Below are 24,667 nucleotides of genomic sequence, written 5' to 3'. Positions count from 1 at the left end.
ATTTCAACTTAAAACGTCTGGATGTACTCACAGGGTAAGTTTTGAAGTGGCGTGAGGTGGGGAGGGAGATGAACAGATGTCTTGTACTTTTTGGTTCATACACTATTATTTTGATTGATATTTTTAGGATAAGCATTACATATCTTTATAATAAATTATCTTTCATAAATAATACCTCTTCTTTTCCAGATCAATATGATTCTGACAGGGAGAGCATGGTAGGACTGGGGGCAGAGGAAAGGAAATGGAAGATAGTATACAGTTTTGGAGTAAAGAGTTATGGAACTTGAGGCTAATTGTGCTGGGTCCTAAGTGCTTGAGTACTCAGAAATCTTTTAAATGAAAGTGATAGAAAACCGGACTTAATCTGGCTTAAGAATAAAGGTAAATAATTATCCAAAGTAACTGAAAAGTCCAGAGGAGATGTCTTTTTCAGGCATAGCTGAATCCAGGTGCTTAAACACTAACTTCAGAAATATTTAACTCTTCATTTCTTGCCTCTACTTTTCTATAGCTGGGCTTATTTTCAGGCATGAAAATGGCACTGGCAGTCCCAAGCTAATATCCTATTGGGTTAGGAACCTGAATAGAAAGAAAGCTTTACATTTCCCCAAGATCTAACAGAAGTCTCAGAGCCAGCACTCTTTGGCCTGAATTCAGCCATGTCCCCCTGTGAAGACTCGCTGGTTCCAGTGGATCTGAGGACTGCATTCAGTTGCATTTGCCTCATTTTCCCACCTCAAAAGTGTCTTCCCCTGAAAATGAGAAATGAGCAAAAAGTTTAAGAGACGTGATTAAGGCAGTTATCAGAAGGGAAAATGGATTATGGACAGAAAAACACAATAGAAAAGTCATGCTAAGGGATTTTCAGATTTGAGGAAAGGGGGCATGAAATCTTTCTTAAAGCCTTTAGCATGAGTAAGAAAATGAGAGCGTCCATCTAATGAGACACAACTACAGTGTGGGGAATGACAGGCTCCCTGCATGCATGACAAAAATGACCTCAGAGACCACAGCAGATGACGAGTTATTCATAAGAAAACACTGCTCTGGTTGTTTTCAGGAGAATGAAAAAAATCCATACTGCAAGATATGGATGCATAGTCCCAAAGTAGCTAATTTGCTCATAAGGCAATCCTTTAGTATTGGGAGAATAAGAAGAAATGTCCCCACTTGTGCATGCAGATGACCCAAAGACTCACTGTCATTGAAACATGTAACTCTCTTTTTTAAAATTAATCAAAATGTGCCCTGTTTGCCTATGAGCAGCAGCTTACCTTCCCAGAATTTTCTTTCTAGTTCCTTCTCCTGCATATTCATTCTCCTCCCTCACCCCTCTTATTGACAAACTAAAATGACATTATTTTTGCTATATAATGCAGGGGCTTGTAAAGTGAGTAGTATATGCTTCCATTTGTCATCTGCCTTATTTGGCTGATTTTGAGCCCATGTCTCTATCACCTCGGTTTCAGTCCTGAATGCTTTCTTCTCTGTTTCTTAATGGCGGTTTCAGCACTGGCAGCAGCTTTGTCACAGGGGGCTAAGGACTGCGTGTCTGCTAAAGTGTTCCTCATAAGTGAGCGCGTCAGAAACAAGTCTGAAAGATTGAAAACACACACACAACTGTGGAATATAATCTGGGCTCATCCACTGTCTCACCATCTCCCCACCCCCTGCCAGCGCTATGACCTCATCAGATATGATGATGGTTCATTAAGAGTTGACATACTTTTGTTACTCACTAAAGTTTAGAAGATACAAAATATCATCCATTACTTAGATTAACTATAGGGGAATAACTACACCATGCTCATGTTTCTTCATTCTTCATTGCCATAATTTTCCTTTTAGATACTGGTTGTGGAGGGGATGTGGGATTGAATGACATTCAAGATTCCTTTCAACATATTAACACTGAAATTCTGATGTAACTATGATTCTATGAATTCATATCAAAATCTAGCTTCACTTTATTCCTCAGTGAAAACCTACAACAGCCTCTTACCACTCCTAAGGTGTTACACTGGTTTTTAGAAAATATACCACAGAACGTTTGCTGAAGTATCATGAATAATTAGAAATAAATTTGTCAAAATAAACAAATTTTGCTTTATAAGCTAGTGTTCTTTACTTTTTAATCCTATTTCTATATGATGAATTGTAAAACACCGTAATATGCAGTAATGCTCCTTGTTATTAATTATAAATGGCAGGTGGATGTAATCCACCATTTTATATGCTGTTGTGTTTTTACCTCAGTTCTGGTTCCAACTCTGGTTGCTTTTACCAGATAGGCAGCTTTGAACAAGTACTAACCTCTCTAAGCCTCAGTTTCCTCATGCCAAAAAAAAAAGTAGCTACTAACAGCATATATGGCAGGATATTATGAAGACTGATCACAGAAATGTAGATTAAAAGATTTTGCTAAATTATAAACTACATATAATTTAAAAATATAAAGTATATACAGCTATAGGATTTGGTTTGAATGCAGACCATAAGCTCTTTAAGGGTAAGGACGTGATCTATTTTGTTCTTAACAGTGCCTGACATAATAGACACTCAATGAATATAAATAAACATTTGTAAATGAATAAGTGAATGACTATTTCTGGACTACTTAACACTAGGCCAGTGTTATAGGTTGAATTGTGTTGCCCAAAAAGATAACACCGGGACCTCAAAATGTGACCTTATTTGGAAATAAGATCTTTATAGATATAATCAAGTTAAGATAAGGTTATACCAAATTAAGTTGGGCCCTAATGTAATGACTGATGCCCTTATAAGAAGAGGAAAATTTGGATTCAGAAACAGAGTGGAGAAGACCATGTGAAGACAGATGGAGATTGGAGTTATGCATTAACAAGCCAGTGAATGCCAGCAGCCACAAGAAACTAGAAGAGTCGAACAAGGATCCTCCCCTAGAGCCTTCAGACAGATCATGGCCCTGCTGACACCTTGATTTCAGACTTCCAGCCTGTGAGAGAATGCGTTTCTGCTGTTTTAAGCCACCTAGTTTAGTATTTTGCTATGTCAGCCCTAGGAAACGGATACAGCCAGGATCCTGAACAATGTGGCACATGTTTGTGATGACGAAGGGGATCACTGTTTGATCTCTGTCTTCATACTTAGAAAGTCTGTTAGAAGAGAATTTGATTTACCTTGACTTATATGAATGCCTGGAATAATTAATTGTCACAACATAGGTTTCTTTATTATCGTAAAGGAAAATCAGCAATATCTATTAAGTATTATCAGTAATTATTCTGTCTTGGATAATATAATCTTAAGCTCACCCAACTGTCTAAATCTTCTGTTTTCTGACCAACACTTCCATCTAAAACTATTTTTCAACATATACTACTTAGATGTTAATAGTTCAATAATATGATTCCCAAAAGATATATGGTTGATCATTACACAAGTTATATTTCCAGAAAGAAATATTCTATTTGCTGTAGGCAACTTTCTTGCTACGGTCTAGTCATTGCATGACTTTCATAGTTAACTACTGCTTGCCCGTAGAGTTTAAAATAAATGTACCAATGGGCTATGGGGCAACTCCATCTCAAAACATTTAGTGACCACATAGAGATTTGAAGGCTGGAATAGCCTTCTAAGAGAGATTACTTATGGTCCACGGATTTTGTGTGGCAACATGACTGGTGCATCTATGTTGTGGATATCATTAAATGATAAATGATGACATTTGTTGTTAAGGCAATTTTAAGCCTCATATCAACAGTTTGTAATCATCATTAACATACAACCCTTCCCACTTTTCCAAAATCTAAAAAATGTACTTATGATTCAAAAATCATTCTTATGAGGTACTCCCAACTTTTCAATTCAGTTTTTTAAGCACTTCTCAATTATTATATAAATATAAAAGGTTCTCCATAGGTTCATCATAGGACAGAATTTATAGAAACTTCTTCTATGTGGGTACCCAATTAATATTCAAAGACATTTCAAATATGCCAAGATTTGTCATGAATTATGCATTGTTTTAGATTTTTATAATCTCCTTACTTTGAAATATGTGCTATAAATCTTGCTCTTATTCCTCTAGTTTCTGATATAACATTTTTATTTGAATCATTTTTCTGTTCTAGCTTTTGTCTAAGGAGTAAACAAAGTATGCTGATTTGCTAAAATTAGAATGAAGCTATTTATTTATTTATTTATTTATAAGGGCAACAAATGTTTATTAGCTTCTTTACGAGCCAGGATGAAGATGCAGCTCCTCTCCCAGACGGTGGCTGCCCACCCTGTGCGAGGTGGTCCCCCTCCGAGCTCCCTGGAGCCACACCCATGACGGGGCAGACCCCGGGGGTGAGGAAGGCAGCGTTCTGCACCCCACGTGAAGGACTGGGACAGGGAGGAAAATAATCAGGAGAAGCAAACACCTTGCAAGGTTTTGTTTGTGAGTTTGACAGCAGGTACTGGTAGAGGGGCTTCCCGGGCAGGGATACCGTCCTGTGTTCTGCGTGGCCGCGTGAAGAGACCCACGCTGGCGCTGGTGGTCAAGGGGAACCAGGCAGACAAGATCAGCCGGAATGCACTGATTTCGAGGTTTTGTGTTCATGTCGCCCTTGGCCCCTTTGCGATCGGCTTCCCAATGGCTTTCGCCCAGAGCTTAAGGCCGATGGCTCTCTCGATCTTGCCCAGAACCTGGTTCTTAGGAATGGCCCGGCCACCCTCATAGTCCGCGATGACCTGTGGCTTTTCGTTGATTTTCGTCGCCTGGCCCTTCTGCATCAGCCCTTTGCTCTGCCGGCCCTGCGGGATCACCTTGCCCACCTCCAGGGTCACCCGGTCGTGGTGCAGCTCCTCAGTCTCCCGGTCCAGCTTGGCTGTGTTCTTGGTGATCGAATGCTGTTTGTTCTGGCCGGCGGCCCATTTCTTGGAAGTCTCCACATCCTCTCCTCGTCTCTGAGCTGCTAAGATGGCCTGCTTGGACTTGGCCTGGGCGACCGTGGGGCCCTTTTTGCGCAGCACCGTCGCGTGTCCCAGCCACTCTCAGCCATGGCGGGGCAGGCGGGGCAGACTGGGCAGGTGGTCCGTCAGGCGGCTCTTGGGCAGCTGCTGGAGACCCGGCGACACTACGTCCCCTCGTCGCTCGACCGCTTCCTAGAATGAAGCTTTTTTAAAATTTCAGAATGCCTTAGGTCGCACAAAGTTGTTTTTATCGTTTTTCTTTATGTGCATAGGTGCCGGTATTGTGTAATGGCATTTTATTTTTTAATTTTTGTGCACAGGATTGTCAAGGGTTTGATAAAATGTATTAAATTTCACATTATTGGACTCCTTTGGTCAGAAAAACAATAGTCTCCATGCCAATATCCAAGCTGACACAAGCTGATCCATTAAAAATATAGCATATTATTGCATTTTTGTCCCAACAGCCATCAAATAATGGTAAGGCTTTCTTTTTTTTTTTTCATGTTACTTTGGAGACATCTGTTTACCTGCACCTGGAACTCTAGGTAATGTATTTGTGCAAGATATCCCAATAAAAAAGGGGGCAAGGACAATGTCAGATAGAGTGGGAAGAGTGTTTTCCAATTTATTATTAATATGATTATTAGCTTCTCATTTAAAAAACACTGCCTTAATAATATTTGCTGCCATGCTACCATTCAAAGAAACACTTGCAGCATCCATATTTTGGCAAGAGAATATGAAAAAATCATCTGTCTGGGAAACTATTTGAACAGTATCTCCAATAACATAATTTTAAACTTTTTGTTCTATTTAATCAACGCTGAAATAGATGAACCTCTATTTCATTTTCTCATTTTTGGACTCATTAATAGATCAAAGAAATTAGAGATGATTTGATTAAACCATTATTCTGCCTGAAAAAGATAATATCTCTGGTGAATTTTAAAAAATCATTAGAATTTGGCAAACTGGATTTTAAAAAATTATAGGCTTTTGTATATAGAAAGAATCCAATTAATTTGATCACAGAGTAATTGTGAGAGATACATTATGCAGATATATTTTTGTAAGATAATTTTTTGTTTTGCTTATATGAATGTTTCGCTTAAATTGATTGTCTATCCTTAAGTCACCTCCGTTTCACCCTTTCTGTTGCTTTCCGATAGTATATGACCATTTATCTAAAACTAAAACTGCTTAAAGGCAAAAAGCCATAGTAAAACCACAGACAAAATTTATCTCTTTTAGTTCCTAAATGTCATCCAAATCGTACAGGTATACATTTCCAGTTAACAGGTGAAGGAGTATTCTTCAGATTCTGCTCTCCACCTCTCCATTCTAGTAGATCCTTTGTCAAAATCCATTTCCCCTGTCACGTTTTGCCTCATGTTACTCTTAGCTTCCACTCTGCCCCATTTTGATCTTTTCTCATCTTTACAGATAAAGACTCCCAGACTTAAAGAGGTTTAAATAACTTGCCCAAAGTCACAATACTAGTAAATGTTGACACCAATCTGTCTGACACCTAAACTCTTATTCTTTCTACTATTTCAAAAACTACTCCAGAAAGAGGGATTCCACGTACATTTGCGTGTTGACTATGAAAAGTAAATATGTTAGAACAATGCTTCTCAAACTTTAATGTACATACAAATAAACTAGAGATCTTGTTAAAATGCATATTCTGATTCAGGAGGTCTGGGGTAGGGCCTGACCTTCTGTATTTCTCACTAGCTCCAAGGGGATGCTGAGACTGCCACATTTTCAGTAGGAAGGGCTTGTAAGACCTAGCAGAAGTTGGATGTTGTTAATAAAGCTACTATTGGATTTTGTTCACTACTTTTCTTACAAACACTCCACAGTTTTTAGTGTATATTATCTTACTCATTCTTAATTTTTTTTTTTTTTGCCGTATGCGGGCCTTTCACTGTTGTGGCCTCTCCCGTTGCGGAGCACAGGCTCCGGACACGCAGGCTCAGCAGCCATGGCTCACGGGCCCAGCCGCTCCGTGGTATGTGGGATCTTCCCGGACCAGGGCATGAGCCCGTGTCCCCTGCATCAGCAGGCGGACTCTCAACCACTGCGCCACCAGGGAAGCCCCTTAAATATTTTTAAGTGATGATCACAAGTCAAATATTTTGAATTTATTGTTATAATAAAATAAATTCAAATAAATTAATAATCAGGATTATTAGCTAATCTGTCAGTTCCTCATGTCCTTTTTCTTTTGCAGTGGAACTGGTGAAGCCATCATGAATAAAATAAATGAATTGAATATGATCTACTCCATTCTCTTGAGGCCATTTTCTCAAGAGAGACAATGGGGATTATGTGGACAATTTTGAACATGTGCTGTCTCCTGCCCCTTCCAACATTTTTATCAAGGTGAAAACAGGTACAAGGAATGTGACAAACAGCCTTAAAGGAGATGCAAATCACCACGGGGTGGACGGAAGAACAGATATGACAATAGGGAAAGGGGTGTTCTCAAAGAAGCACAGGGATTGGGGCAGAGCTTCAAGAACCAGACAAACCTAAGTTGGAACCATGGCTTGCCTCCTACTGAGCATATGACTTTGGGCAAGTCATTTATCCTTGCTAAGCTTAGTTTTCTAATTGGCAAACATCTACCTTGCAATGTTATTGTTATAACAGAATGATGGATATAAAAGAACCTGACACATAGTAGGCAAGACGCAAATTGATATCCTTTTCATATTTGCATGAAGGTGAGCTGCTAAGTGTAGATTTTAGGCATACAGGCTTGAGGGGGTCTTCCCAGCTTTTTCTTTCTTGTCCCTTCTCTGGAGTTTCTGTTCAGTTGTCCTCAGCACCAAACAGTATCAGAGAATGAGGTCTAGCGGAATTAATCCAATCCCAGACAAGGCACTCTCGGTGATATCTGGGTCACTCAACATCTCACTTATGTTTGCACATACATTATAATACTATGGGTCATAAATATTTTACCAATTAATGCAGTTGGGACTAGGCCCATCCCTACAGTCATTAAATCAAGCCTGCTTGGTTTGGTCAGAAAGCATTACTTGACATACTTGTGCAGAATAAATCTTGCATGTGTTTTTGATGCAGAGAGAATCCAGAAAGTTTAAATAATGAGTAATTAAGATTCTGAAAATAATGAATTCCACCATTTTTAAAGCAGATCCTTCGGTGAATTTCTGTTAGCATTTGACATTTAGATCTTTAGTCCTACTTAGCACAAGCCACGTTTCTCAGCACCAACCTCCTCTCCCAAATCTATAACTAAAGGTGGTCCTTTCGAGCTATTCTGGACACCATTTTAACTGATTAGTAATGAGGCATGAAGAGCAGGGTGGAAGCAGGAAGTTAGGTCTAGGAGTCATCAGTATGCTCACCAAAACAGCAAAGTGATTTGAATTTTCCTATCTGGATGCTGTTTCAGGAGACAATGGGAATGTTTTTTAGCCTCTGGATTAATGGGTTTGGGGTGGAATAACCTTTCTGGGAAGATATATTCATCTCTATAGTTAAGATGGCACTATGGTCCGTTTTAGAGCTTACTGTCTGTGGATAAAGCAGGTGCTTCTGGGTGTCCAATAGCAGAGAAAATACAATATCACTAAACAGATTTCCTACTTCTAATTCATTGATTTCTCCACTTCCTTTATAGCCATTATTCTCTACCTTCCTTCACTTCCATGGTTATCTAGCTTGGATTCTGCAGTCAAATATCACAATTAGTCCCTGGCCCTAACCTCTGCAACACATCTCCCTGAAAAAACCCCATCCTGAATGAACCCATCACTCATCTTTGCTGAGCCTTCACCAGAGCAACTAAGTAGATGGCAGAGAAAAACTACACCGCCAGGCAGACTTATACTGTTCGTTTGCCTCACCTGAGTCCTTGACACTGCCCAGAAATCTCTTCTTCCAATAAACTTGATCTTCCATCCACAGTAACTACCAGTTCATACCTTCTCTATTCTTCTCTGACCTCCCATCCCCTCCTCTCATCATTGCCATTTTTTGCTAATGACATAGCATAAGACATGCTAGAGAAAATAGAAGTTATTGGTTATTCTGGATCTGTCTGTGAGGCTGTTCCTGAATGAAACTGACATTTGAGTTGGTAGACAGAGTAAAGCAGATTGCCTTCTGCAATGTGGGTTGGCATCATTCAATCCATTGAGGGCCTGAACAGAGAACAAAAGGTGAAGTAGTAGTATTTGCTCTCTGATTGATAGAGTTGGACATTATTCTTCTCCTGCCTTCAGACTTGGACATGGGCTGGAACTTATACCATTATCTCCACTTGGTCTCCAGCCAATTCCTTACAATAAATCTCTATTTATCTATCTATCCTATTATCATATATTATGTAAATATTTTACAAATAAAATATTGGTTCTGTTTTTCTGGAGAACCCAGAATAATACAAGCGCCTAGCAGATATTCATGGACTCAGGGATAAAAGGGAACTTAGAAACTATTTTACCTCTCAAACCAGTTCTTGCAATATGATAGCCATCTGAGTGAGTTCTTACAATTTGAGACAGATTGTATAAAGTCAGTGTTTGACACTGCAACAAAAGTTCTTGGGAATTTTGTGTGTAATGTTTCATATATGCATTTACATATATGTATCTGTACATTTCTCCATAGAGAAGCTGCTAGGCTTTCATCAGTTTCTTTTTAAAAACTTCTTATTATGAAAAATTTTAAACATATACAAACGTGGAGAGAATAGTATTATAAACCTTCATGTACTCATCACCCAGATTCAACAATATTAACTGATAACCGATACTACTTCATCCTCACCCCCTCTCACTATTTTGAAACAAGTCCCAGACATCATATGATTTTATGAATAAATGCCAAACAGTTAATTTACAAATACATTTTAAGGACATAATCCTCTACTGATTTGAAGATTGCCTGTATTTACACCTTGAGTTGAATAATGTATTTATTAATTTTCTATTCTCTTTTCCTTATGGACATTCTTCCATGTATGGGAAAGAAAAAATCTCTCTGCCAACTACTTAACCATATTTTTCTATTTATGTAGACTATTTTGAGTAGAGAGTCAAATTTTGGTTCTGTTACTAAGTATGTGACTTTGGGCAAGATTTTAGCTGTCTCTTTTGCATCTGTAAAATGCAAAAATGCTTGAGGATTGTGCCTGTGACATGGCACTCATAATGTTGGCTATTATTATTATTTAATATGACAACTAGAGCTAGAATATGCAGGTGAAAGTGATGGCATCTGTAATTCTTGTAGTGACTCTAAGAGTCAAGTATATAGCAGATGCTCAGAAAATGCCACCAAGAAGCAAATAATTCACCTTTTCCTCTTTTCATCTTAGAGAATGCCAAGTGTCCTTGTGTGCCCTTATAATAGCTTTCTCCCATGCCAAGGGGATAACAGGGCAGACTGATCCCCTCTAATGGCACACAGAGTCTCAGCTTATGTCTGGTGATAAATAATGAAGCAAGATAACGGATTCTGCCTGTAGTCAATTATCTCAGGTCCCTGTTTCTTAGTCTTCCAATGGGCCCTCAGTAGGGACTTATGTAGCCACAGAAACAAGAGCGAAATTGAGAAATAAAGAAAAAACAATTCCATCTGTCAAACTGATGATGGATGCTATCCAAACCTGTGAACAAAACCTTAAGTGCTAATTCTATGCACTGCTGATGCCTTTAATTATGTGAGTTTGACAGATGGAAAGATCATTATGCAGTTTTTATTTAAGAAGCTCTTGCAACTGTAGTTTTTGTGCCAAGGGTAATCAGTCACATTAAAGAATTTGCCAGAAAGTAAACTCTACCTTATTTATAGCTTACTAGGTCCTAATTATGGTTCATAAATGGACAGTCATATAATAAGGCAAACACAAAATATACAGGACTGCAAATTACTACACAGCAGTTACATGTCAGAACAGGCAGCTATTTCAAACCATATAATACTTTCCTGGCAATATGCAGCAAACACACTCTAGATAATACCTTGTTGAAGCAGAATTCCAAAGATCTGAAATGATGTTTTTCCTCAGTCTTGGTTTCAGCAAGACCTTCAGAAAGTTACTGAATAATCATTGTTTGCCATATATATATATATATACACACACACATATATATTATATATATACTCATATATACATATATGCATATTCATTCCTCTTTGTGTAGTCCATGCCTATATGGCTTTATCTGACTGCAAGGGTTTTCCATCCCCACCTGCTAGTTCTCTAAAGTATTGCCTTTAGGGTCACCTGCATTGGTGTCTTACTTATCCCTGAGTTACATCATCTTATGATATTTTATTTTCTTTCCTCTTGTATTCTTAACTTGGTGGGAATTTTACTCACCTCCTCCCTAATCTCCTTATCATGGCCTTCTTCTAAAGAGGAGATCTAGAAATCCAGAACCTGGAGGGGACCCTGGATGTATAATCTCTGGGTGATCACTGAATGGTTAGAGGTGTCCTATCTTTTTTGGTTCCATAGCTACCTCTCAATCCAAACTTTCATCTTCAAGCTACTGCAGTTCCATGGCTGTGGTTTCCTCACTCCTCTCCCCTCCTGACTTAACCTGCATGCTCTTGAAAGATGGATCTTCTTAAAGCATGATCCTCACACATTCCCCCTGTCCAAGAGCCTTCAGTGGATCTCTTACCTCTAGAACAAAACCCAAAGCCTGGCATTCTAACTCTTCTTGACCTAGCCCCAGTCAACCTTTCTATTCTTGTCCCTCTGCTTATTAATGTATACCTTCTGCTCTAACTATAGTGGACTGTTTAACATTCCCTGGCTTCTCTCTTCTAATCTTCTATTCCTTTACACATTCTCATTGTTCTGCTTTAAACACCTTTTCAAATCATCTTTGCTTCTTTGAACCCTAGACTTCCTTTCTGGTTGAGGCAGGAGAACTCTTCCAATGTGTTCACCCTCAATGCAGTTTCAAACACTGGCCATGTATATGGATATTATATTCATTTGGTATTTGGAATATTCCAAATTATTATTCTTCCTTTTTTATATTTCAGGTTTTTCCCTTTGCAAACAGCCTGTTAGTTTTTTGAGGGCAGAAACCACATATACACCTTGTTAAATTATAAGCTACTAGAATTTGGGACTCAGACAGGTAAAACATGAATGTAAAGAACATGAGGATTAGCCTCAAACAGATTAAACCTCTGACCCTGGCACTTGCTACCTGTGTGCCACTGGATGAGTTATCTAAACTCTGTGAACCCCAGTTCCTTCACCTATAAAATAGGGATAACAGTATTCTATCTTAGAGGGTTGGTGTAAGAGGCAAATGGCATAATAAATTAAACATGCCCAGTAAATTATAGCTATTCGGATATTAAATTTGTCTTGTATCTTCAATGCTGAGCACAGTGACTGGCAAATAGTTTGCATTTAATAAACATTAATTGAATTAAACTGCATTTATGTTCACAGCATTTATCTCAGGCTACTACCACTCTTGATGTAAATAATGTTTCCAACTTAGTTGAGTTCCTTAAAATCAAGCATAACTACTGTTTTGAACTTGTCAATATAAAAAATAGTATTATAAACTTTTATGTCAATAAAATAAAAATATCTTCAGTTATGAACATCTGGATTTCAGTTGAATGTAAACCTTTCTGTGGTTTAAATGATGGGAAAGCTTCTTGGCAATCAAGTTAACATGTACCTGCCAACACTGTGAATCGGATACAATAGATACAAGTGAATCACCTAAATTTCAGTAAAAGAAATAGCTGGTCAGTATAAAAGAAAGTATTAGAGAGAAAAGAATGGAAAAGGAGGAAAAGATCTTCAGAACTTGGGGAGGGAGGTTGGTGTGATGGAGACAACAAAGACAGAGGATACCACTACTAGTTTTATTTTTTGCCTCAAACTAAACTTTCACTTCAGACTTGTATTTGTGAATTGAGGCAGTTGGAATAAACTATAATTTCATACACTTTGTCATTTGTAAACTATCTTGATGATTTTTTGCCATAACTAGGTACTATGTGAGCTATTATTTACTTAGTATTTCTTTAAATCAACTGACCTTTATTTTACTAAAATAAATTTATTATAAAAATAAATAACATATTACAACCTGGAAAACCAGAATCAGTTGCCATAAATAAAAGATAACGATGAAAATAAACAAAACCAGAGCTATCTTACAAAAAGAACTCATGAAATAAAGCTTCCTACTGAAAGATATGAGCCTGAATTTGACCTTTCCTTCATAAAAAGGGGGGACTATCAAGTATTAAGGAGATGTTAAGGAAAAATAGCACAAACATCAGATCCCCTTTTTCATATAATCCAAATATACTGAAAGAAAACTGAAAAGAAAATGACTTCCTTACTTGATGACTCATTGTTATTAGTTGCCATGCCCCAACACTATAAGACTCTGGACTCTCAGCAACAGTATGAACCCTCACTAGGTATTCTAGCTATACAGATTGAATCTAAACATTCAGTCATATTTAACATGTGGCAAACAAAGCAGGAGTGAAAAGTTTATACCAAAGGTTATAGCCCAGGGTATACTATGTCAAAATACTTACCGCTACATTGTAGTTTTGTATTCTACTGATAATTTCATCTGACAGTTTTAAACTATCAATGTGTTTGCAGAATATCAGAACAGTCTCAGTAATCAATCAGGCAACAATCACAATACCTACATTTGAAGCCTGATTAACCTCACACAAAACAATGAAATACATTATCTCAGTTGATAATCTGGGGGTAAGAAGGAATGGGTATCAACTTTTGAATGAATCAGAGTACAGAGTAAGTTCAGTCCAAAATTGTTACCCTCTAAATCTATGGTTTTCAGAAAAGTTATTTAATCTCAATTATTTCTGAAGGTGGTCTTTTTTTTTATTTTTTAACATCTTTATTGGAGTATAATTGCTTTACAATGGTGTGTTAGTTTCTGCTTTATAACAAGGTGAATCAGCTATACGTATACATATACCCCCATATCCACTCCCTCTTGTGTCTCCCTCCCACCCTCCCTATCCCACCCCTCAACATGGTCACAAAACACCAAGCTGATCTCCCTGTGCTATGCAGCTGCTTCCCACTAGCTATTTTACATTTGGTAGTGTATACATGTCAATGTCACTCTCTCACTTCGTCCCAGCTTACCTTTCCCCCTCCCTGTGTCCTCAAGTCCATTCTCTATGTCTGTGTCTTTATTCCTGTCCTGTCCCTAGGTTCTTCAAAACCACTTTTTTTTTTTTTTAGATTCCATATATATATGTGTAAGCATATGGTATTTGTTTTTCTCTTTCTGACTTACTTCACACTGTATGACAGTCTCTAGGTCCATCCACCTCATTACAAATAACTCAATTTAGTTTCTTTTTATGGCTGAGTAATATTCCATTGTATATATGAGCCACATCTTCTTTATCCATTCATCTGTCGATGGACACTTAGGTTGCTTCCATGTCCTGGCTATTGTAAACAGAGCTGCAATGAACATTTTGGTACATGACTCTTCTTGAATTATGGTTTTCTCAGGGTATATGCCCAGTATATTGCTGGGTCGTATGGTAGTTCTATTTGTAGTTTTTTAAGGAACCTCCATACTGTTCTCCATAGTGGCTGTATCAATTTACATTCCCACCAACAGTGCAAGAGGGTTACCTTTTCTCCACACCCTCTCCAACATTTATTCTTTGTAGATTTTTTAATGATGGCCATTCTGACTGGTGTGAGGTGATACCTCATTGTAGTTTTAATTTGCATTTCTCTAATGATTAGTAATGCTGAGCATTCTTTCATGTGTTTGTTGGCAATCTGTATATCTTCTTTGGAGAAATGTCTATTTAGGTCTTCTGCCCATTTTTAGATGGAGTTGTTTGTTTTCTTTGTTATTGAGCTGCATGAGCTGCTTGTAAATTTTGGAGATTAAACCTTTGTCAGTTGCTTCATTTGCAAATATTTTCTCCCATTCTGAGGGATGTCTTTTCATCTTGTTTATGGTTTCCTTTGCTGTGCAAAAGCTTTTCAGTTTCATTTGATCCCATTTATTTTTGTTTTTATTTCCATTTCTCTAGGAGATGGGTCACAAAGGATCTTGTTTTGACTTATGTCATAGAGTGTTCTGCCTGTGTTTTCCTCTAAGAGTTTTATAGTGTCTGGCCGTACACTTAGGTCTTTAATCCATTTTGAGTTTATTGTTGTGTATGGTGTTAGGGAGTGTTCTAATTTCATTCTTTTACATGTAGCTGTCCAGTTTTCCCAGCACCATTTATTGAAGAGGCTGTCTTTTATCCATTATATATTCTTGCCTCCTTTATCAAAAATAAGGTGAACATATGTGCATGGGTTTACCTCTGGGCTTTCTATACTGTTCCATTGATCTATGTTTCTGTTTTTGTGCCAGTACCATACTGTCTTGATTACTGTAGCCTTGTAGTATAGTCTGAAGTCTGGGAGCCTGATTCCTCTGGCTCCCTTTTTCTTTCTCAACATTGTCTTTGCTATTCGGGGTATTTTGTGTTTCCATACAAACTAAAATTTTTTGTTCTAGTTCTGTTAAAAATGCCATTGGTAGTGTGATAGGGATTGCACAGAATCTGTAGATTGCTTTGGGTAGTATAGCCATTTTCACAGTGTTGATTCTTCCAATCCAAGAAAATGGTATATCTCTCCATCTGTTTGTATCATCTTTAATTTCTTTCATCAGTGTCTTATAGTTTTCTGCATATAGGTCTTTTGTCTCCTTAGGTAGGTTTATTCCTAGGTATTTTATTCTTTTTGTTGCAATGGTAAATGGGAGTGTTTCCTTAATTTCTCTTGCAGATTTTTCATCATTAGTGTATAGGAATGCAAGCTATTTCTGTGCATTAATTTTGTATTCTGCTACTTTACCAAATTCATTGATTAGCTCTAGTAGTTTTCTGGGAGTGTCTTTAGGATTGTCTAAGTATAGTATCATGTCATCTGCAAACAGTGACAGCTTTACTTCTTCTTTTCTGATTTGGATTCCTTTTATTTCTTTTCCTTCTACAATTGCTGTGGCTAAAACTTTCAAAGCTATGTTGAATAATAGTGGTGAGAGCGGGCAACTTTGTCTTGTTCCTGATCCTGGAGGAAACGGTTTCAGTTTTTCACCATTGAGAACAATGTTGGCTGTGGGTGTATAATATATGGCCTTTATTATGTTGAGGTAAGTTCCCTCTATGCCTACTTTCTGGAGGGTTTTTATCATCAATCGGTGTTGAATTTTTTCGAAAGATTTTTCTGCATCTATTGAGATGATCATATGGTTTCTCTCCTTCAACTTATTAATATAGTTTATCACATTGATTGATTTGCGTATATTGCAGAATCCTTGCATTCCTGGGATAAACCCCACTTGATCATGGTTTGTGATCCTTTTAATGTGATGATGGATTCTCTTTGCTAGTATTTTGTTGAGGATTTTTGCATCTATGTTCATCAGTGATATTGGCCTGTAGTTTTCTTCCTTTGTGACTTCTTTGTCTGGTTTGTTATGGTGGCCTCGCAGAATGAGTTTGGGAGTGTTCCTCCCTCTGCTATATTTTGGAAGGGTTTGAGAAGGATAGGTGTTTGCTCTTCTCTAAATGTCTGATAGAATTCGCCTGTGAAGCCATCTAGTCCTGGACTTCTGTTTGTTGGAAGATTTTTTTTTTTCACACACACACTGTATTTTATTTTTACAAGAGGTAAACTGACACCAAGCATTGTAAACGGATGACCACAACAAAAGCAACAGTGACTGCAATTACCAAACACGAAACACACTCATACTATGTCATAGTATTGACATTCAGTCCAGGTGTTGGAAGATTTTTATTCACAGTCTCAATTTCAGTCCTTGTGATTGGTCTGTTTATATTTTCTATTTCTTCCTGGTTCAGTCTTGGAAGGTTGTGCTTTTCTGAGGATTTGTCCATTCTTTCCAGGTTGTCCATTTTATTGGCATATAGTTGCTTGTAGTAATCTCTCATGATCCTTTGTATTTCTGCAGTGTCAGTTCTCCTTTTTCATTTCTAATTCTATTGATTTCAGTCTTCTCCATTTTTTTCTTGATTAGTCAGCTAATGGTTTCTCAATTTTGTTTATCTTCTCAAAGAACCAGCTTTTAGTTTTACTGATTTTTGTTATTGTTTCCCTCATTTCTTTTTCATTTATTTCTGATCTGATCCTTATTTTTTCTTTCCTTCTAACTTTGATGTTGTTTTGTTCCTCTTTCCCTAATTGCTTTAGGTGTAAGTTTAGGTTGTTTATTTGAGATGTTTTTTCTTTCTTGAGGTAGGATTGAATTGCTATAAACTTCCCTCTTAGAACTGCTTTTGCTGTATCTCATAGGTTTTGGGTGGTCATGTTTTCAATGTCCTTTGTTTGTAGGTATTTTTTGATTGCCTCTTTGATTTCTTTAGTGATCTCTTGGTTATTAAGTTCTGTATTGTTTAGCCTTCATTTGTTTGTATTTTTTACAGATTTTTTCCCATAATTGATATCTAGTCTCATAGTGCTGTGGTCGGAAATGATACTAGATATGATTTCAATTTTCTTAAATTTACCACGGCTTGATTTGTGACCCAAGATATGTTCTATCCTGGAGAATGTGCCATGAGCACTTGAGAAGAAAGTGTATTCTGTTGTTTTTGGATAGAATGTCCTATGAATATCAATTAAGTCCATCTTGTTTAATGGATCATTTAAACTTTGTGTTTCCTTATTTCTTTTCATTTTGGATGAAAATGATAATTATAGTTTTCATGAAATGAAAAATTATAGTTTTCAACTATAATCTCTTCAAATATTTTTTCAGGCCTTCTCTTTTTCTCTTCTTCTTATGGGACCTCTATAATCCAAATGTTGGTGCATTTAATGTTGTCCCAGATGTCTCTGAGACTGTCCCCAATTCCTTTCATTCTTTTTTCTTTGTTTGGCTCTGCAGTAGTTATTTCCACAATTTTATCTTCCTGGTCACTTACCCGTTCTTCCGCCTCAGTTATTCTGCTATTGATTCCTTCTAGAGAATATTTAATTTCATTTACTGTGTTGTTCATCATTGTTTGTTAGCTGTTTAGTTCTTCTAGGTGCGTGTTAAACGTTTCTTGTATTTTCTCCATTCTGTTTCCAAGGTTTTGGATCATCTTTACTATCATTACTCTGAATTCTTTTTCAGGTAGACTGCCTATTTCCTCTTCATTTGTTTGGTCTGATGGGTTTTTACCTTGCTCCTTCATCTGCTGTGTGTTTCTCTATCTTCTCATTTTGCTTAATTTACTGTGTTTGGGGTCTCCTTTTCGCAGGCTGCAGGTTCGCAGTTCCCATTGTTTTTTCATGTCTGCCCCCATTGGCTAAGGTTGGTTCAGTGGGTTGTGTAGGCTTCCTGGTGGAGAGGACTGGTGCCTGTGTTCTGGAGGATGAGGCTGGATCTTGTCTTCCTGCCGTGCAGGACTGCGTCTGGTGCTGTGTTTTGTTGTGTTTGTGACCTTATTATGATTTTAGGCAGCCTCTCTGCTGATGGGTGAGGTTGTGTTCCTGTCTTGCTAGCTGTTTGGCACAGGATGTCCAGCACTGTAGCTTGCTGGTCATTGAGTGGAGCTGGGTCTTAGCATTGAGATGGAGATCTCTGGGAGTGCTTTCTCCGTTTGACATTACATGCAGCCGGGAGGTTCTGGTGGTCCAATGTCCTAAACTCAGCTCTCCCACCTCAGAGGCACAGGCACAGGCCCAACACACGCCTGGAGCACCAAGCCCCTGTCAGCCACATGGCTCAGAAGAAAAGGGAGACACAACAAAAGAAAGAAAGAAAAAAATGAAATAAAATAAAGTTATTAAAATAAAAAATAATTATGAAAGATTAAAAAAAATAAAATGTAATAATAAAAGAAGGAAAGAGGAGAGCAACCAAACCAAAAAACAAATCCAACAATGATAACAAGTGCTAAAAACTATACCAAAAAAAAAAAGAAAGGAAGAAAAAATGAAACGGACAGACAAAACCCTAGGACAAATGGTAAAAGGAAAGCTATACAGACAGAATCTCACAAAGAAGCATACACATATACACTCATAAAAAGAGAAAAAGGAAAAAAATATATATATCAGTGCTCCCAAGGTCCACCATCTCAATTTTGGGATGATTTATTGTCTATTCAGGTATTCCACACATGCAGGGTACATCAAGTTGATAGTGGAGATTTAATCCGTTGCTCCTGAGGCTGCTGGGAGAGATTTCCCTTTCTCTTCTTTGTTTGCATAGCTCCTGGGGTTCAGCTTTGGATTTGGCCTCACCTATGCGTGTAGGTCGCCGGAGGGCGTCTGTTCTTTGCTCAGACAGGACGGGGTTAAAGGAGCAGCTGATTAGGGAGCTCTGGCTCACTCAGGACAGCGGGGAGGGAGGGGTATGGAATGCAGGGCGGGTCTGCAGCGGCAGAGGCCAGTGTGATGTTGCACCAGCCTGAGGCGTGCCCTGTGTTCTCCCGGGGAAGTTGTCCCTGGATCACGGGACCCTGGCAGTGGCGGGCTGCGCAGGCTCCCGGGAGGGGAGGTGTGGATAGTGACCTGTGCTTGCACACAGGCTTCTTGGTGGCTGCAGCAGCAGCCTTAGCGTTTCATGCCTGTCTCTGGTTTCCATGCTGAGAGCCGCGGCTCGTGCCCATCTCTGGAGCTCGTTTAGGCAGTGCTCTGCATCTCCTCTCCTCGCACATCCCGAAACAATGGTCTCTTGCCTCTTGGGCAGCTCCAGACTTTTTCCCGGACTCCCTCCCGGCTAGCTGTGGCACACTAGCCCCCTTCGGGCTGTGTTCATGCAGCCAACCCCAGTCCTCTCCCTGGGATCTGTACTGTGAAGCCCGAGCCTCAGCTCCCAGCCCCCACCTGTCCTGGCGGGTGAGCAGACAAGCCTCTCGGGCTGGTGAGTGCCGGTCGGCCCTGATCCTCTGTGAGGGAATCTCTCCGCTTTACCCTCTGCACCCCTGTTGCTGTGCTCTCCTCTGTGGCTCCGAAGCTTTCTCACCACCCAACCCCCATGTCTACCAGTGAAGGGGCTTCCTAGTGTGTGGAAACTTTTCCTCCTTCACAGCTCGTTCCCAGTAGTGCAGGTCCCGTCCCTATTCTTTTGTCTCTGTTTATTCTTTTTTCTTTTGCCCTACTCAGGTATGTGGGGACTTTCTTGCCTTTTGGGGGATCTGAGGTCTTCTGCCAGCATTCAGTAGGTGTTCTGTAGGAGTTGTTCCAAATATAGATGTATTTCTGATGTATTTGTGGGGAGGAAGGCAATCTCCAGGTCTCACTCCTCTGCTATCTTTAAGGTCCCCTGAATGTGGTCTTTAAAGATAGCAATATAGGAGGCTCCTGAACTCCTCCTCCCAAATACACACCAAATGTGAGGCAATTCCCTCAGAAAGAAATCCAGAAACTGAGTGACTCTTACACATTGGTCAAACAAGAAAATATGCATAACAAAATGGGCCACTTTGAGTCACCAGTATCTCCCTGGAAGGATCTTGTACACACATCTGTACCCTAGCTTTTGTGGCTGTCATCCAAAGGACAGGTCTCCAGACAGCCTGTTCTGATAGTCAATTTGGCTTCCATTTAGGTGTTCCACATGACTGCAGGAAACAAAGAAGCATTTAATAACTGGCTATCCCTCCAGAGTTCAGCACAGAGGGAGCAGGCAAAAATGCCCAACTCCCAAGTTTTACCTGAAAGGGGCCTAACTACATACTTTCCCAGCTGCTGCCTGAGAGTCTGGCTTCCAACCAACTTGCATCTAGGTGCTAAGTGCCATCCTCCCCTGTGGGACACTGATGGGTCTAGGCACACCATCAGCTACTGACAGCCACTAAGAAGAAAGCAGGTTGGACAATCACAAAGACATTTACTGAACATTCCATCCAACACCAGCAGAATACACATTCTTCTCAAGTGCCCATGGAACATTCTCCAGGATAGAGCATATGTTGGGTCACAAAACAAGTCTTAATAAATTGAAGAAGATTAAAATCATATCAAGTGCCTTTTTCTGACCACAATGATATGAAAGTAGAAATCAATTACAAGAAGAAAACTAGAAAATTCACAAATGTGTGAAGATTAAACAACATGTTCTGAACCAATGGGTCATGAAAAAGTCAAAACAGAAATAAAAATAAATCTTCCAACAAATTAAAATGAAAGCACAACATACCAAAACTTATGGAATGTAGCAAAAGCAGTGCTAAGAGGGAAGTTATAGAGATAAATGCTCATATTATCAAATAAGAAAGATCTCAAGTAAACAACCTAACTTTACACCTCAAGACAGTAGAAAAAGAACAAAAAGCCCAAAGTAAGTAGAAGGAAGGAAATAACAAAGGTCAGAGAGGAAACAAATGAAAAAAAAAGAATGTCTGTTTGGGTCCTTTGCTCATTTTAAAATTGGATTATTTATTTATTTTTGCTATTGAGTTGTATGAATTCTTTATATATTTTGGATAGTAACCTCTGATCAAACACATGGCTTGTAAATATATTTTCCCATTCCGTAGGTTGCCTTTTCAAATTATTGATTGTTTCCTTTGCTGTGCAGAAGCTCTTTAGTTTGATGTAGTCCCACTTGTTTAGTTTTGCTTTTGTTGACTGTACTTTTGCTGTCTTATCTAAGAAATCATTGCCTAGATCAATGCCAGAGCTTTTTCCATATGTTTTCTTCTAGAAGTATCAGTTTCAGGTCTTACATTTAAGTCTTCGATTCATTTTGAGTTAATTTTTCAAATTGTGTAAGATAGGGGTTCAGTTTCTTTCTTTTGCATTTAGATATCCAGTTTTCCCAACACCATTTATTGAAGAGACAATCCTTTTCCCATTGTGTACTCTTGGCACCCTTGTCAAAAATTAGTTTATCATACATATGGGTTTATGTCTGGGCTCTGTATTCTGTTCCACTGGTCTATGTATCTGTTTTTATTCTAATACCACATTGTTTTGATTGCTATTGCTTTGTAATATAACCTGAAATCAGGAAGTGTGATGTCTCCAGTTTTGCTCTTCTTTCTCAGGACTGCTTTGGCTAGTCAGGGTTTTTTGTAGTTCCATATGAATTTTATGACAATTTTTTCTATGTCTGTGAAAAATGGCACCAAAATTTTGATAGAGATATGTTGAATCTTTTTTGAAGAAGCCACTTTCATAGAAATGGAGAATAGAATATTGGTTTCCAGGGGCTGGGCATAGGAGAAAATGAGATGATATAGGTCAAAGGGTATGCATTTTCAGTTATAAGAATAAGTTCTGAGGTTCTAATGGACAGCATGATGACTATAGTTACTAATACAGTGCTGTACACTTAAAAATTGCTGACAGTAGATCTTAAGCATTCTTACCACAAAAAAAAGAGTTAACTTTGTGAGGTGATGAATGCATTAATTATCCTTTTTTTGTGTGTGTGTGGGTCTACATTTATTTTTAAAGAATTATTTCTTTCAAAATGAAAATGAGTCACAATGGCTGCTTTGCTAGACACAGTTACTATTACACTGCTCTTGCTTTATTGACTAGTTCTTAATCCTGAGGCTTATACCTGGGATAAACAGGCTTTAGGCATTTGTGAATGACACAGTCGACAACTGAGCTGCAAACAGAATGAGGTCATGGGGCACAAGGATGTAATTCTTCTCATGTTAATGACAGTAATGTAAGTCTGATACATGAGCAGTGTGCATTCAGAACACTCATACCTGATAGCAGGTCGGGAAAAGAGAACAGGGACTCCAGTTTAAGGGTGGAAAACTGAGAAGTCATAACTACCCCAAAGATGTGAAGGAAACCACAAAAGACATGGGCCGGATTCTGCTGTAAAAAGGAAACGTATCACTCCCTTGGGGTTGATACACCAACAACCTCAGCCCACTGTCATCTTGCCTCTTTCAGAGCTTTAACTACTATTTAATTTTATGGAAAAGTAGACATCCCCAAACAAAAAGAGTGCTATTCACCAAAAGAAAGAGGTCTTATCAGCATGGAACTTAATAAGGAAAAGTATTTATTTGTGCCTTGCACAATTTTTGAAAGCTGTTATTGCTATTCAATTTTTGGTATTTACTATAGTGCTGGGTGCAAAGTCAACAAAAGAAAAGCTTATTGAATAAATGAATTACAGGATGAATGAAATGATACAGTAATTTCTTGAGAGCTCATATTCCATTATAGTGACCCTTCTAGGCAGCCCTGAAAGGGTTTGGGCTACAGAAGAGTTCAGCGCATGCCACAAATGTGCTTGATCTGCTATAAAATATATCAATTTTCAAGAATGTAATGCTTACATGAGGTAAAACTTGGAGGTCACCACCCCCAAACTAGCATATGCCAGCCTGCTTTAAGGTAAATATAAAAAACTTTAACTGCTCAGTGTTAAATTAACCAAAGTTTCCTTCTAGGTCCCTCAAAAGAAAGAAATGTGTGTGAGGAATATTTGAAACACTCACTTTTAGATGAATGAAATGATACAAATCACAATCAGTACAAACTAATAATTGAACAACAGTGGAATAACAAAACATGAATTTGACTGTTTTGGTACAGAGTGGTCCAAATGGTTTGCTCACATTTGTTAAAATCCGAACTGAAACAATGACATGTATAAAAGAATAGATAAAGTGGTTCCTGCACAATAGTCTGGTGTATCGTAAACTTCCAATCCCTGCTTTCTACTGATCAGGCCGTGCAGCCTAAGGAGAGCAGTCAGGGTGACTTGAAACTGTCTTCACTGGAGACTCCCTCCACTTGACATGCTCACTTCACATCCCAGCACAAGTGGTCACTGAGACTTTATGACTTGCTTTCTTCTTCTTCCTCTGGTATTGTTTCCCAGATTGGCTTCTTGATGTGTTCTGGTAACTGTTCTAATTTTGCCTTTGTAACTTCCATGGCAACTCCTTCAGGTAAGTTTCACTGAATATATTCCAAGTAGACATCTGCTGTACTCCCAGTGACATGTTCTAACTCTAAACATCTGTAAAGTGCTCTCATTTCATACTGAACCCTGTGCTTCTTGAAAACATGCACTGATTTGAGAAGAGTAAATCGCTCTATTTTCCTTGGAGGCTCATGTACTTTAACAGAGATACCAAGTTCTTTAGCAGCAAGTGCAACAAAATATTCATAACTGTCCAATACAGCCTTATCATGGCCTTTTACTAAAACTGATAGGCGCTTATATAACGTGTCTGGTTCATCAGAAACGGTTATCGTAGGCTTGGTCAAATCCTTGGGAACATCAATGTGTAGGTTTGAAAACTGTACCCACTTCATATTGGTGAGAAGAAGGCCACCATTTTTGGCTGTACTGCTCCTAGAACTGCATACAGAAAAATTCCTCGAACCCTGCCAGAGACGCCATCCCAGGGTCCCAAACGCTACTCGCGCCACCATCTTGCCGTTCTGCATTAATTATCTTGATCTTGGTAACCATTCTACCATGTATATGTATATCAAATCATCATGTTTTACACTTTAAATACATACAATTATATTTTTTAATTATTCCTCAGTAAAGTTAAAAAAGAAATAAGGACAAAGCTGGAAGCAAGTTGTGTATCTGATAAGCAGTTATTGTTCAAAGTACTTAAAAACTATATAACTCAGGAGAAGAAGAACAGTCAATTAAAAAATGGGCAGAGGAACTGAATAGACATCTTTTCAAAAAAGACATAAAAATGG

The 24,667-nt window shown here is 38.5% G+C and overlaps 1 protein-coding gene and 1 pseudogene across 1 annotated transcript; both read right to left on the bottom strand.

Moving 5' to 3' along the window:
- Positions 1-1,426: 1,426 nt before the first annotated feature.
- LOC114891293 lies at positions 1,427-5,033 on the bottom strand (annotated as a pseudogene).
- An 18,743-nt stretch (positions 5,034-23,776) lies between these two features.
- LOC114890389 (28S ribosomal protein S10, mitochondrial-like) lies at positions 23,777-24,379 on the bottom strand. Its single transcript, XM_029213762.1, is given in 1 exon segment — positions 23,777-24,379. A coding segment is annotated over 1 exon segment (603 nt).
- Between the last annotated feature and the right edge of the window lie 288 nt (positions 24,380-24,667).

This window comes from Monodon monoceros, unplaced genomic scaffold (assembly GCF_005190385.1).
Source record: "Monodon monoceros isolate NGI ecotype Baffin Bay Population unplaced genomic scaffold, NGI_Narwhal_1 Super_Scaffold_11, whole genome shotgun sequence".
Lineage (NCBI taxonomy): Eukaryota > Metazoa > Chordata > Mammalia > Artiodactyla > Monodontidae > Monodon > Monodon monoceros.
Note: the sequence above shows the minus strand (reverse complement) of the source record. Positions and strands in the feature narration are given on the sequence as shown.